At 51.4% G+C, this 14,956-nt stretch overlaps 4 protein-coding genes across 4 annotated transcripts; 3 read left to right on the forward strand and 1 right to left on the reverse strand.

Moving 5' to 3' along the window:
• Positions 1-491: 491 nt before the first annotated feature.
• Positions 492-1,607, forward strand: ASPZODRAFT_206906 (hypothetical protein). Its single transcript, XM_022727647.1, has one exon. It carries the CDS (start codon positions 647-649, stop codon positions 1,478-1,480), a length of 834 nt encoding a protein of 277 aa, XP_022585061.1. The 5' UTR covers positions 492-646; the 3' UTR covers positions 1,481-1,607.
• A 326-nt stretch (positions 1,608-1,933) lies between these two features.
• On the forward strand, positions 1,934-4,310 carry ASPZODRAFT_85992 (hypothetical protein; the record flags this gene model as incomplete). The annotated part of the gene is made up of 2 exons (XM_022730268.1): positions 1,934-2,377; positions 2,444-4,310. 2 exons carry the CDS (start codon positions 1,934-1,936, stop codon positions 3,836-3,838), a joined length of 1,839 nt encoding a protein of 612 aa, XP_022585062.1. The 3' UTR covers positions 3,839-4,310.
• ASPZODRAFT_206942 (hypothetical protein) lies at positions 3,881-6,306 on the reverse strand. The gene is made up of 8 exons (XM_022727649.1): positions 6,131-6,306; positions 5,836-6,075; positions 5,484-5,781; positions 5,124-5,413; positions 4,729-5,064; positions 4,544-4,675; positions 4,381-4,489; positions 3,881-4,321 (listed from the first exon to the last, which is right to left on the reverse strand). The coding sequence occupies exons 1-8, from the start codon at positions 6,146-6,148 to the stop codon at positions 4,050-4,052; spliced, it is 1,695 nt and encodes a 564-aa protein (XP_022585063.1). The 5' UTR covers positions 6,149-6,306; the 3' UTR covers positions 3,881-4,049.
• Positions 6,307-10,528: 4,222 nt separating this feature from the next.
• ASPZODRAFT_56215 (hypothetical protein) lies at positions 10,529-14,701 on the forward strand (the record flags this gene model as incomplete). Its single annotated transcript, XM_022728594.1, has 7 exons — positions 10,529-10,711; positions 10,965-11,050; positions 11,107-11,385; positions 11,445-11,590; positions 11,652-12,161; positions 12,191-12,254; positions 12,784-14,701. 7 exons carry the CDS (start codon positions 10,529-10,531, stop codon positions 14,699-14,701), a joined length of 3,186 nt encoding a protein of 1,061 aa, XP_022585064.1.
• Positions 14,702-14,956: the final 255 nt, after the last annotated feature.

Below are 14,956 nucleotides of genomic sequence, written 5' to 3' on the forward strand. Positions count from 1 at the left end.
CAAGACGCGAACCACTTGAACGGTGAAGGATCCTAGACCACCAGATTCCCACTCACGCCGTCACAAAGGCTTGAGACACGATGGAACCATCTCGCAGGCGTACGCAGTAGTATGATGGGAAACAATCGACATTTAGTGTTCGAGCAGTAGTAGTAGAGAGAGTAGGTCCAACGGCATCAATGTTATCTCATCAGATAATGACCATGGAAATGAATATATATCTAAAACCATTGTCTCCCCACGGGACCCCTATCTCCAGAGTCCAGTCCGTTGCAAAGTCCAGAGTACAAGCGAAACCGAGTTCAACAGCGTGTATCTCGTGTTTATGGGTAGTACTTGGCTACTTGGTGATCCATCTCCCCAGTGCTTATACTACATATATAATACAATTATGCCATAAATCAATAAAGAAGTCTGAATGGAGAGTTGAAAGAGATATTAAAATATAACATAATTTGTTATTCTAGCCCTTTGAGGTATCTATACAAAGTCCCTTTATACTGACCTACATCAATTGTAGAATACTCTAGCAACTAATGGATCTCTAGCTTATATATATACCTTCTCTACTATTTCACTCATATCATATTCTAATCGGAACGTCTATTTGTCCTTGAACGATACGCTTACAGGTCAAACTAATGGAATGACAGAATCGCTAGAAGACTATATTCGACGGATTCAAGGCTACAGCCCGGTTTTCGAACCTGGCAGACAAACGCAGATCGAAGCACCCCAACTCCAGGCCGGACGAGTCAACCGCATCCTCTTCTATCCCGGCAGTTTCAACCCTCCGCATGTGGGCCATAGCGCCCTGCTCCAGCATGTATTCAAGACGAGTGCAAGCCACATGAATTTCATTGCCGCCGTGGTGTTCCCTCTGGATGATGAGGCACTCGTGGAGAGACTAGAATCGGACAGGAACCCCTTGGTATTGAAGAAACACGAGCGGATCAGGCTTTGGCGTGGTCATGGACCGGCAGCTGGTCATGTTTGGGTGTACGATCACCCAGTCAGCAGCTGGTGGCAGTTGCACGACAGACTCATCCAAGATGTCGCCCGCGATGGGTTCAAATTGGAGATCTCTGTTCTTTTTGGTCCGGATAATCTGTCCCAGTTGGAAGAATTTCCTGCTCAGCCATGGGGCTGTAACGAGTGTCTCTTCAGTGATATCGGCAGAGACGCCGTGATCACCTCCGGGCATAAGGACAGCAGTCCTGGTCTGACGCCATTGAAACAGCTCGATCTCTATGGCCCCTGGGAACGAACTGTCGTCGGTTCTCTCTGTCGTCGGGACGATGACCCTCCCTCAACAATACACTTCATACCGAAGCCTGACGATCAAGTTGTACCGCAAACCAGCTCCTCAGAGATTCGACGGGCAATTCGGAATTCCCTGCCAGGTCGGTTGGAGATTGATCTGCATGGTCTGGTTCTGAATCCTGATGTTTTGGCTGAAATCCTCGCACGAAGGAGATGAGGTAGTTGAAAAAAACAGACTATTCTGCAACTTTTCAGGGTCTTCTAAAAATAACCAGTAGCAGGGCCCCGACCTATCAAACTACTGGTATTACCATTACAACACTGGTCCTTACAAAACCAGGCTCCAGCATTCCTGCTTGCACTGCACTACTATGTAGTATTACTGCTTATTATTGTTATTATTATTATTTATCAGTTAACCTCGCTATTCAACAGGCCATTAGTTACAATCATTATTATTATTATTATTATTATTATAATTATTATGCTATCTTGATGACAGCTGCCACTATTCCCGCGGCGGCCCTCCTCCAATCATCTGCCGACTATTCAAACCTCATCTTCTTCCCAGACGTCAAGTCTTCCCTCTCCCTCCCTTTCTCTCCCTCTCGCAGTCGTTCTGGTGTCTCCTTTCGAGTTCTTCCGTCCTTGTCGGACTCACAGTCCAAGTATGCGTCTGTTCGGTCCCTCTTTCGCCTCTGTGCCCCCCTTCCTCTTGCTGGTGCTGCTGGTGCTGCTGGTCAGCTCACTGCCCTCCGTCGTCGCCATCCCCGCCGGGTCCAGCATTGCTCCTCCTCCTCCGCCCGTCGAGCCCATCCAACTGCTATCCCAGAAGTCGGATCCGCGACGGCCATGGATCCGCCTGCGTGACTGGGCCATTGAGCGGCTCTGGGGGGTTCCGACGCGGTCTCCCGCCGACCGCAAGGATGCTTTCTCGCGCTCCCCTTTGCCGCCATCCAACGTGCTCGCCCGCTACGGTAGCGACGTCGTGCTGCGCTTTCGCTTGAGTACTGTGGAAGAGGCTGCGGCGTTGGCCGAGGCCGTTGATATTCTGTTTCTAGACATGTGGGCCTCGACCCCGCAGTTTGTCGACATTCGGCTTGCGGAAGAAGTGGTGAGTAGAAATACTCTGCAACTACTAACAACAAACACTAGAAACAAACCAACTAATGTCGGTTAGATTCCTTCTTTGGTCGGTCTCCTTCCGGACTCCCTTCGCTCCGCCCATACACGTATCATTGATAATCTCGCCGAGAGGATCTACGCCTCGTATCCGACCCGACGAACCCCCGGGCTAGAGGACCACCAGGGCGAGTTCGTCCGCTCCGCCCGCCCGCCCTCCTCCTCCTCCTCCTCCTCCTCGTCCGAGATGAGCGATCCCTTCTTCCGTGAATACCAGCCGCTGTCCGTGATTGTGTCGTGGATGCGTCTGATGGCCTCGATGTTTCCTTCGCACGTCCAAATGACCCGCGTGGGCGTCTCGTACGAGGGCCGCGACATCCCTGCCCTGAGGATCGGCGCGGCGTCGAATATGGAAGAAGAAGCGCAGGAGGGGGGCAAGGGGAAACAAGGGCGCGCCCCCCCGCGCAAGACGATCGTCATCACCGGCGGCTCCCACGCGCGTGAATGGATCAGCACGTCGACGGTGACGTTCATTGCGTCGAAGCTGATCTCCCGCTACGGCACCTCCAAGTCCATCACGCGCCTGCTAGACGAGTTCGACTGGGTGCTGGTGCCCACCATCAACCCGGACGGCTACGTCTACACGTGGGAGTCGGACCGCCTGTGGCGCAAGAACCGCCAGCCGACCAGCCTGCCCTTCTGCCCGGGGGTCGACCTCGACCGCTCCTTCGGCTACGAGTGGGACGGCGAGGCCGTACGCTCCAATCCTTGCTCCGAGAGCTACGCGGGCACCGAGCCCTTCGAGGCCGTCGAGGCCCAGCAGCTCGCCCAGTGGGCCCTCAACCAGACCCATCTGAGCGGCTCCGCAGACATCGTCGGCCTCCTCGACCTCCACTCCTACTCCCAGCAGATCCTCTACCCTTACTCCTTCTCTTGCTCCTCCGTCCCCCCCACCCTCGAGAGTCTCGAGGAGCTGGCCCTAGGCCTCGCCAAGGCCATCCGCCACGCCACCCACGAGATCTACGACGTCACCTCCGCCTGCGAGGGCACCGTCACCACCACCACCACCACCTCGCAGGATACCAACAGTAATCGAGACAAACCTCCTTTCCCCCTCGGCGACTCCTCCGGCGGCAGCGCCCTGGACTGGTTCTACCATCACCTTCACGCCAAATACGCTTACCAGGTCAAGCTCCGCGACCGCGGCAGCTACGGCTTCCTCCTGCCGGCAGAGTACATCATCCCCACGGGCAAGGAGATGGTCAACGCCGTGATCATGTTCGGCGAGTTCCTCCTGGGCACCTCTTCCAGCGCGGCGGACCTTGAAGCAGAGTTCTACACCCAATCTACCGAGCACGTCGACCCTCTCCAAGACCAGGACCTGGATATCGGAGTCGACGACTTGTTCGCAGAGACGGAGCACATGTTTGAGCTTAGGCGAAGAAGGAGGTGAAGGAGGGGGAAAAAGGTCCATTTTGAATTACCAATTGATGTGATATGAGGCGTTGGTTTAGATTTGGATTAGATTTGGATTTTGGGGTTGGTGTATAGAAATTGTATATATTGGCGAAGCGTATTTGTTGGATGACTGGAATCTAATCTTTCTTCATACTATCCTGCTATTGATGATCTTGTAAAAGGATAAGCTAGTGAGAAGTAGCAGACTAAACAATATGATAAGGCGCACGCTTCTGGTTGAAGCCCAACCGCCACATTCCCTCTCCACCAGACTTCTTCTCTAGGACCTCAGGAGGCTGGGAATAAGATACCACAGAGCCGTGTGCTTTCTGTGCAAGACTAGTCGTGCTGGTTGTATGACTGACAACAGGGCCGCCGCCATCGCCTCCCTTGACAAAGTGGTTCCAAGTCTTCCTGGCGTAGTCGAAGTAGAAGGCGAAGAAGATGATGACCAGGCCTAGTCCAATGGAGGTGCAGACTAATAAATCAATAGAGGGTTAGCCTTCAGTAGACTCCCTCAAGGCAGTGGAATCTTACAGATAATTGGGAAGATCCAACCGGGCTCATAGATCAGATTATTCTGGGGGTCGTGTTGGAAGGACGACACATTCAATGCAAAGAGGGATGTCAAGAACGACATGGGGACCTATCTGTCATTAGAGGAGAGACGATCAATCTGGTTCCTTTGGAAAGTACTGACGAAGAAGATGGTGATAACGGTGAAGACCATGAGGGTTTTTCCTTGCTGGATGGATTCTTTTGCCTGGCCGCGGGAAAGAAAGGCCTCGATGATATTGATTCCGTTCTGTTCAAGGCCGAGAATATCCTTGACCTGCAACCGGGTAAACAAGTGGTAGGAAAAGAGACATCAAACCAATAACTTACAGATAACTGGATGGCCTCCGTGATTTTGGTCATTTCATCAATCTGTTGGATAGTATACGTGGGAGCTCTCTCGCTTTTCAACTCGGCTCCGCCTTTGAACAGTTCGTTCCAAACAGACTGTTGTTGCATCAATGCTGCCCTCAGGATGTTGAGCTCGTCCAGGACGTCTTTCACCTCGTTGAGCACCGTGGCTGCCTTGCTGATTGACTGCCAATTCTGGGTCTCCTCTTGCTGGTTGAGGATTGTCCTGTGTGTTTGGTCCTGGGCTTCACTCTCGTCTTTCTTCAACCGCATCTTTTCCTTGAAGCCTCGGAACATTTCCTTCTCGTCATCGGCCTGGCTCCCTGTTAGATACCAATATATCCCTGGTGCCGCAGTCCGAACTGGAAACATACCTTCTTGTTGATTGTTTCTGCAAAGATTTCACGCGGTGATTTCCGGCTGCTCTGTGTCTCTACCACCGAGCATGTCCCCTGCGGTCTTCCCGAGATAGACGCCTCCCAGCTTGTTTCGTTCACAAAACTGGTGCAAAAGTTGACAATGAATCTGCTCATCTCATCCACAGACGAGGGTGGCGGCTGTCCTTTGCCCTTGCCTTTCTTTTCCCGAAGATAATTCCATATCCTTTCCACCACAGGGTCGGCCAGGCCATCTCGTCGGTGCGTAGAGCAGGTGACGATGGTCTCTGTAATAGATGTCAACTGATCGGGACACAAGCTTGGAATTTGAACCGATATTCATCAACATGCTCTCACCTTCGTCAATCACCCAGAGCCAAAGCTGATCAACGGCGAGGATTGGCCACCAGGGCTCGGTCTCGATTCCATCCCCGCTATGGTGGTTCGTGAGAGCCCGCGTCACAACTTGACTGGCATCGCGACCTTTCATGTCCGACATGGAATCGTAGTAGAATTGATCGAAAGTCCGCGACCCGTGAATTATCTTCTCCTTATAAGCGTCCAGCAGCTGTTGATACTTGTCTCGGCAATTCTTGTCCGCCTCACCATCCTTCGCATCGTCTCGATAGCATTTGCCGAACGTAAGGTAGGGCATCTATAGGCTCAGTACCTAAACTTCTGATAGCAAATAAATTTGAGTAAAACTTACATAAAGTGCCACCCTTTCGTACGTTCGGTCAGTAGAAGCGGTCTCCTTAGAGACGCCGTCTGTGGAATCGTTCTGCTCCATGTCGTGCTTGTCATTATAGTTTTGACTTATCTGATGAGTGGCTCCCCCCTTCTCGCTGCTCTCATTACCGTCTTTGTTATCACAGGCATCCGGGCTATTGCTTCCCCGTTGAGGCGCCTGGGCTCTGTCGGGTTGTTTCGTCTTCTTCATCTTCGCTTTCTATAAAGGGAAGTTCTAGTCTTGCTTCCAATCCTAGAAAAATCTAATCACATACCAAACATGCAGGCTTCATAAACGCTCCAGAGGCGCCGGCGGAGATTTCGTGCCAACTTCGCCGTAAAAAGTCGCTCAAGGATCGATATTCCTCCTCGGGTTTCCTTTCGTCGAGACATATCCTTTTCACAAGGTGCTGCCGGTGGTATCAATTTCCATTCGCAAGAGATCTGAGGGAAGATTAAAGATAGAGTACCTCCATCCATTCCAACTGACCCAAACTGTTAGCTTCGTCGTGAGCAATGAGTCAAGTCAGTCAGTACTACTTACATTGTTGGCTGGAAGATGAATCCATCTCATTTTGAGATGCTCAGCAGAATAAGGCTTTCCTTTTGCAGCCTCGGAACTGATTTGCCTGAGCGTTTCCTGTGCCTTGTCCATAATCTTTTTGGCACCCCCGTCTTTGTCCTGCTCATAGATCACATCCTGAACGGTGCGGGAGCGACGGAGGAAATCCACTCGTCCATCTTGTTGATAGAAGTCCACGATGGTTGCATAGTACTCGTCAGTCATTCTAATGTCATCATTCAAAGACGGTAGCTCATAGGGATCGTCCGACTCCGACATGCCTGTCACGGGGGGAGGGTCACGGAGCATATCATAGGTGAGAGAGAATTTATCTCGTTCATCTCGCCCTGGTTTGTCTTTCCCGTTGTTGGCTTCGTCAGCCCTGAGACCGAGTCTCCTATCCACGTCTTTGTTTTTGGGGCCAACCGCTTCACTTGGTTTGAGATTACTAGTCTTTGATTCTTCTTGTTTTCTTTCATCCCGCCTCCGTTTTGCTATTTCCTCTGCTTGCTCGCGGTCCTTATCGGCCGGTTCGCTGGGAAGGGTGCTCTTCAGAATCCACCAGACAAGAACGTAGTTCCCATGGTACGCAGCCAACTGCAAGGGAGTTTCTGCTCGATAATCTGATCTCGAGGGCGGGTGTTGCAAGATGCTGCAGATTTCATCCCTCTTGTCGACACTCTTCGCATACCAGATGAGCTGGATGTCTTGGATATCGGCCTCGCTCACTTGGCTCCGAAGCATGATCTGCGAGACCAAGATTAAATCGTTCTGCGTAGCTGCTTGACTGAGAGCATGTTTCTTTCCAGCAAGATCGGTCTTCTTTGCGAGTATTTCAATCGCAGATATGCGGTTTTTCTTCGCCTCCTGGTCCTCTTCGTCGACAGATGAAAGAACAGCCAGAGTCAACGCTGTCTGAGGATCCTTGTCCTGAGTCTTGATGTCCCATTCCGCATTGTTTTCCAGTAGTAGCCCGACTATGTCTCCCCGAGCCTTCGAGCTTGCCAGATGGAGTGCAGTCCAGCCATTTCTATCCACGGCATTGATATCCGCTTTAACACCCCTCTCTTCATACTGGAGCAGCAGTTTCACAACCTCGGTTGACCCATCTTCGCAGGCCTTGTGGAGAGGAGTTTGTTTGTCGTTATTGACAGCATTTATCTGAGGGTTCCATTTTAGAAGAGTCTCCACGATTGGTGCTCTTTGATCTCTATTGTCGTTTAGTAGGGCGTCGTGCAATGCTGTATCTCCATCAACGTCCTTGACATCCACCAAGGCGTCCTTTTCAAGAAGCATCTGTACGACTTGTTGTGTAGAGGCATAGGCTGCACCATGTAAGGGTGTATTCTGATGATTGTCCATTTGATTAACATCGGGGTCATATTTGAGGAGAGTCTGAATGACCTCCGGAGCGGAGTACTGGGCCGCTGTTCTCAAAGCCGTCCATCCCAAGTGATCGGGAAGGTTCACATCGGCGCCACCCTCCAAGAGGATCTGGACCATCTCGGCAGATGAGGATTGTGCTGCGGCCACCAGTGGAGTACAATGTTTTAGGTCGAGGGAGTTGACCTCCGCACCATATTTCAGGAGTATGCGAGCAATATCAGTGCGGGAGTACTGCGCAGCCAATCTCAGGGGCGTCCATCCATCTTCGTCCTTGAATTCGATATTAGCTTTATGGTCGATGAGAAGCTTCACTATGTTTTCATTGTCGATCCAGATCGCAGCCATTAGCGGCGTCCATGCGTAATCCGTCTGTTTATCGACCTCGGCCCCGTGATCAAGTAGAAGGGCAACTATGTCGGTGTTTCCTTCAATGGCAGCCTCATAGAGAGGCGTCCATCCCTGTTCTTTCTCGGCTTCGATGTCCGCCTTTGCTTTGAGGAGTACCTCTGCGACTTCCTTGTGACCATATCCGGCAGCCAAATGGAGCGCCGTTTCGTTGTCGATCGTCTTCGCATTCACATCGGCTCTTTTTTTCAGCGCCTCTATGACCTTCTCGCATTCACCGCTTCTACTTGCATTGAGTAACAGCTCGTCGAATTCCTGTGCTGCGGGTTTCTGCAAATCAGTCGTACTACCGTCATTTGTAGCGATAGGACCCTGTTCATTCGGATTGGTCTGGAGTGTCTGATCTTGATGATTTGAGGACTGGGTGTCTGGCTCGCTCGTACCAATTTGTCCTCCATCTTTTCGGATGAGGGGAGTATCGGACTCGGCTGCTGCTGCATCAGAGAGCACGGAACTGGTTCCATGATCGGTCGATTCTTCTTCAGACATGGTAAAAGGATTGACTGCCTATAATATTCAGCACAGCTGGCTGATACAATAATGTGGTGCGAGCTCCATTTCAAATCAATTTGGACAGACGCGGGGGCATCGGTCCTTTTGAGCGCTCTTGATGCCTGCAGAGTACTCGAGGCTGAGGCTGAGATGACAGGGATAGACACCGGGGCCAATAACCACGAGCCATGAGGCTGATCATGCGGTATGTTCTCCAAATTATAGGTTGATGATATGTCCAGCAGATGCCAGCGAGCTGCGAACTAGCGTTGTCGCCTTGACAATTGGCACTGCCCCTAATGCATGTTCTACGGAGTTTGTCTCCATATTGCTCGACCTGCATAAACCAGCAGGATTTAGATCCACTCTTTACCACTTATAAATTCAATACCTAGGGTCTAATTAATTTAATTAAATATAGAGGGAAGAAAAAAAGAGTATCAGTGCATACACATAAAAAATGATGAGCGCGAAAGCTCTGAATTCTAATGGCAGAGGTGCGACGGAGACTGACATTCTCCTTGCCCAGGCCGGGAATAGAGGTAGGAATGGATGGCAGCAGAATGTCCGGGGGGTCTTCGTTGTTATAGAAGTCATATTCCTCGCTGGTGAAAGGCCCAGATACCCAGAATCTCAAAAGGTCGAAGACGTCGTGTTCATCCTGCCGTCCAAGGTTGTAGATCTTGGAGACTCGGATAACCAGAAGACCAGAGGGATGAAACCGAGCCTAGAGGGTACGATGAAGGAGAGCATCTGGATTTACTCCCACCCTAAAGCGACCTTCGATCCCCTTGAGATTCGGACCCTCGCCTGCCTTGGCAATAGCATCGTTTGCGATCAAAGTTGAAAATGGGCTAGGAGTTCGTCATTGGTATAGTATGAGTACTGCATACAATTCAGGTATGAGCACAAGTGCAGGGATCGTGGTCTTGTGTAGCACTAATCCACATTCTGTCAATCATCGTCGCATCTAGAGAAGGAATAAGTCAGCACTTATACTAAGCAGTAGTTGTAGAGGAAGAAGAGAGGGCTCATTGTCCTACCACTGCGTTGTATCTATCATGTAGTCCAGTCTATTGATGCTCTGATCTCATGAGTTCTATCAGCCGTAGAGAAGAATAGAGAGGGACAGTGACAGCAGAAGGGGAATTGAATAGGCAGAGATGACGAGGAGAGGTAGAAGAAGTGGGAGAGGAAGAAGAAGAGGGAGAGGGAAAGGGAGAAGAAGAGGAAGGGAAAGAGTTGTCACGCTGTTGTTGCTGTTTACCTAGATCAGAATAGCACCCAATTATATAGTATTTAGTAGTGGTTCTCTCATAGATTATTATCAGGTATTAAAGTAAAGATATTAATCTAACACTATATAAATTTAATAAATAATCCCCTCCTATCAAAGCCCAGCTAAATGTGATTTCGTCGGCGTTCTCCGCCTGAAGAGCATTAGTATGTAGTAGAGGAAAGCCTGAAGGTATCTTCCTGGCATTTTCACAGTAGTAATTGGTTGATATTTAAGAATAATAGAAAGAGCACGCTCTAGAAAGCTCCTTATATCCTATTCTCAAAAATAGTGATCAGTTACAGTAAATATGTATCCCATGCCAAGTATTTGTGGAGGACTCTCAAGGCCTTTTGATAAGGGTTTGGATATTTATCATTCAGTGACAAAGTATCTGAAAACTTTTCTTCTTTTCTAGATTCATATTTTGGTCTTTCAAGTACAACCACCTTCAATAAAGGTTCTTTCTGTGAAGATAGACAGCCAGTTCTTGGTACTCGAGAGTGCCCCTCCCTGCCTCAGGCACCGAGTCAGCAGTCACTTCTATCTACAATGCAAAATGCCCCTCCTCAGCCAGAAAATCAGTCCTGGACTGCTCGATCTCTGCTCAGACATGCTCAGCACTCTCACCGGCGGATCCCTGGTCTCAAACACATTCCACTGCGCGCTCTGGGTATCATCCTGCTGGTTGCGCTGGTGAATATCCTCGTCTGGATCGCAGCTGCGGTTGTCTTGGTGAGCCGACTTCCCCCAGTGTTCGACTTTCCAATGCCTAGTACTAATCCACGCTGGCTGTGATAGCATTTCCATCCGTCAGTATGATGTCTTCATCCTAGATCTTCAATATAATTGACTTCTGTAGCTCTCTCGTCTCGAATGCGGTGCTCGCGTATACGCTCGGCCTCCGCCATGCCTTTGACGCAGACCACATCTCGGTGAGACTTGGATACGCGAACGACAAAGAACTATCCAGCTGATTCATTTCCAGGCCATCGACTTGATGACTCGAAGGCTAATGGCTACCGGTCAGCAACCAGTTACCGTGGGAACCTTTTTCTCCCTGGGTCATTCCACGTAAGCTCTGAGGAACTAACTCCCTGCCAACAACAACCAGCTGACAGAACTACCAGTATCGTCATCATCACATCTATTGTCGTCGCAGCTACAGCGGCGGCAGTGTCTTCCCGCTTCGGCAGCTTCAGTACCATCGGGGGAATTATCGGCAGCTCAGTGAGCGCCGTGTTCCTCATCCTGCTCGGCTGTATGAACGCGTACATCCTGTACAAGCTCGTCAAACAAATGAAAAAGGTCCTGGATTTGCCAGAAGAAAATGCAGATGAGGCGTGGAAGATCGAAGGCGGTGGCCTTCTCTTCTCCATCCTGAAGAGAATGTTCAAACTGATTGATCGGTACGTCTGGGCGCCTCTTGAGTATGTGAAATAGGATTGATCCCCAACTGACGATTCAGACCGTGGAAGATGTACCCGCTCGGGGTTCTTTTTGGTCTGGGTTTCGATACCTCTTCTGAAATTGCCTTGTTGGGAATCTCTTCAATCGAAGCTGCCAAGGGAACCAGCTTCTGGGCGATTCTGATCTTCCCGATCCTGTTCACGGGTAAGTCAGACAATCCTACCCTTCACGTGTCAAAAGAGTGACCGCTAACGAAATGACGCAGCTGGAATGTGTCTTCTCGATACGACAGACGGGGCTCTGATGTTCTCCCTGTACATCCAACCCGGAGCAAACTTCCTTCCCCTCGAGAAACTCGACAGCGTTGTATCTACGCCGGCAACAAATCAAGATAATCATATCGCCACCATAGATCAAGATAATGGTGCTGCTGCTACATCTCGCAACCATCGAGACCCGATTGCATTCCTTTACTACTCCATCGTCCTGACAACACTGACCGTCATCGTGGCCATCATTATCGGGACGATACAGCTCCTCACGATGATCGACAGCGTAGCCCAGCCAACAGGGAAGTTCTGGGACGGGGTTGAGACGGCAGGAGACTACTACGACGTGATCGGCGGCGGCATCTGCGGGTGCTTCGTTGTCTTCGGTACCGCGAGTGTGGTCGTGTATAAGCCGTGGAGAAGATGGATTGCCAGGCGATACGGCCAAAAACAGACTGCAGATGAAGAACATCCCCCAGATGACTCTCTACAGGGCCAGGCAGGGGGTAGTACCATGATCTTATCTTCTTTGGAGACTGGCAAAGATGGCGAGAACATTACTACTACGGCGGAATCGGTCCAACCGGTACAGCCCGGTGGTTCCCTAGTCGAATTTGAGTAGAATGCCTCCTAGGAATGATCCAAACTGTCCACAATATGATATAAAACAAGGAGTAAAACCATCGTAGTCGTGATAGTGATGCCTGAGGCATATGACGTCAGCGTCTTCTCATCCACGTGACACTTCAATCCAAAGCACTTCGCAGTCGCACAAGCCGAGATAACGTTGCACGTCTCTCTATCCTACTCCTAGTATAGGTCTATATCGAGGAACCTAGAGCAGGGAGTTCGCAACGTCCTCTGGATATCAGAGCTCAAATGCGTGACTTCGATATGACTCGACAGAATACGACACAAGATAGGCCCGAACGATGCATTGATCTGACCAGAGATACAGGTGACACTGCTCTGCTCTAGGTGAGATTCACGCCATGATAGCATGAGTACAGCCTTGGAAGAATGGAATTATATGAGTATATATATTTGTCAGTATATATATATATATACAGCGTTTGAATAGTCATCAGCACTATATATAATGCCGGACCCTCCAACCCAACCACTCAGTCTGAAAACCTTGCCTCCAATATTCATTCTCTCGACACATTTAACGCTAGAGGAGCTGCATGGGTGGGAAGAGAAGCTGGTGGAACACGGCGCTCGGCTGACCTACGACATCACCGAGGCGAGGCTCATCCTTGGAAGCGTCAGTCAGAAGAAGAGAGCAGCGCTGGAACTGCGTTCGCGGGGAATATGGACCCAGGAGATCGTCATTCCCTTGGAACAGGCTGGTGCAGAGCCGCCCGTGAAACGCAGACGCGTTCAACAGACTCCCATCGCGGAGTCGGAAGTGATCGACCTTAGCACCGATTCGGAAGGGGCTGACGATGGGCTGAAGAGACGTCCAGCAGAGCCAAGGGTACAGTCTAGGTCTTCAGTGGGTATACCAGGCTCAATACTGCTAGTGGCTACAGAGATGAAGGATACAGTCATTGTTGCTAGACTCGAGTGGCTGGAGAGATGTCTGCAATCCGAGACGCTTCTCGCGCTAGATCCGTTTGTGGTCTATCAAGCTCGCATCACGACCCGTCCTGCAGAGAGAAATCCGCCAAAGCTCCCTGGCAAGGATGCTGATGCTCACAAGGTCATGCAGCGTGCCAAACAAGATATGGCAATGAATCCTCCGGTCTCGCGGCCACGTCACGGCCCTGGTGGTGACGCCAGCCGACGTGTTCCCCCGAAACTCCACCGAGAGACCACCTCCGAGCACGAGGAGACGATCCCCATCCCCCCAGCGCCGGACTGGGTCAAGAACCACGTCTTGTATGCATGCATGCGCTCTGCACCCTTGCACCCTCCGAACGAGAAGTTCATTGACCAGCTGATCCGGATCCGCACCGCAAGAGCCCTGGCCCTCGACGAGATCGGCGTGCGCGCTTACAGCACCTCCATCGCCAGCATCGCGGCGTACCCGTACGAGGTCCGCACGCCCGCCGAGATTCTCGCCCTGCCCGGCTGTGACGTCAAGATCGCACATCTTTTCTCCGAGTTCAAGCACAGTCCCACGGGCACGCTGGCCGCAGCCCAGGCGCTCGACACCGACCCGACCCTCCGCATCCTACACACCTTCTACCAGATCTGGGGCGTCGGCGCCAAAACAGCCCGCGACTTCTACTACGCGCGCCACTGGCGGGACCTAGACGACGTCGTCGCGCACGGCTGGGCCAGTCTGTCGCGCGTACAGCAGATCGGAGTGAAATACTACGACGAGTTCCAGGCGGGGATCCCCCGCGTAGAAGTCGAGCGTATCGCGCAGATCATCTTGCGCCACGCGCAAGCCGTCCGTCCTGAATCCCGCTACGATGGCCGCGGCATCGACGCCGTCCTCGTGGGCGGGTACCGGCGCGGCAAGGAGCTCTGCGGTGACGTCGATCTCGTCCTCTCCCATCGCGACGAAGCCGTCACAAGAGACCTCGTCGTGGACGTCGTGGCTAGTCTCGAGGCAGAGGGGTGGATCACCCACACGCTCGCCCTGCATTTGACCACCTCGCATCGCGACCAGCAGACGCTCCCCTTCCGCGGTGACGATGGCGGTAAACCCCATTTCGATACCCTTGACAAAGCCCTAGTTGTCTGGCAAGATCCACATTATAATCAGGGAGAAGAAGAAGAACAGCAACAAGAACAACGAAGAAAAAACCCAAACCCCCACCGCCGCGTCGACATCATCATCTCCCCCTGGCGGACAGTAGGGTGTGCCGTGCTCGGCTGGTCCGGCGACACGACCTTTGAGCGCGATCTACGCCGGTACGCGAAGAAAAGACACGGCTGGAAATTCGACTCGAGCGGGGTGCGCGAGCGCACGAGCGGCGGCCGGGTGCTGGATCTCGAGCGTGCTGGACGAACCTGGGAGGAGAGGGAACGTCTCGTCATGGAGGGATTAGGTGTTGGATGGCGCCCGGCCACGGAGAGATGTACTCGATGACTACTACTACTACTAAACATTTGTACGTCTTATCATACAAAAATAGAGCTTGATTTACTATCTCATTCACTATCTGTACATGCCTGTCCATTCGCACGCTCTGGTGCGGAAGGAGGGTCATAAAGCAAAATCATCACCAGGAACGGTGGGAAGGGAGAGAGAGGGTCATCACGCAAGTTGAAAAAAAAAACACAAGATATAAGAACAACCCGGGTGTCCAAAAGAGAAGCGTAAGAGGGTGAAGGGATAACGAGA

This window comes from Penicilliopsis zonata (genome assembly GCF_001890105.1).
Source record: "Penicilliopsis zonata CBS 506.65 unplaced genomic scaffold ASPZOscaffold_1, whole genome shotgun sequence".
Lineage (NCBI taxonomy): Eukaryota > Fungi > Ascomycota > Eurotiomycetes > Eurotiales > Aspergillaceae > Penicilliopsis > Penicilliopsis zonata.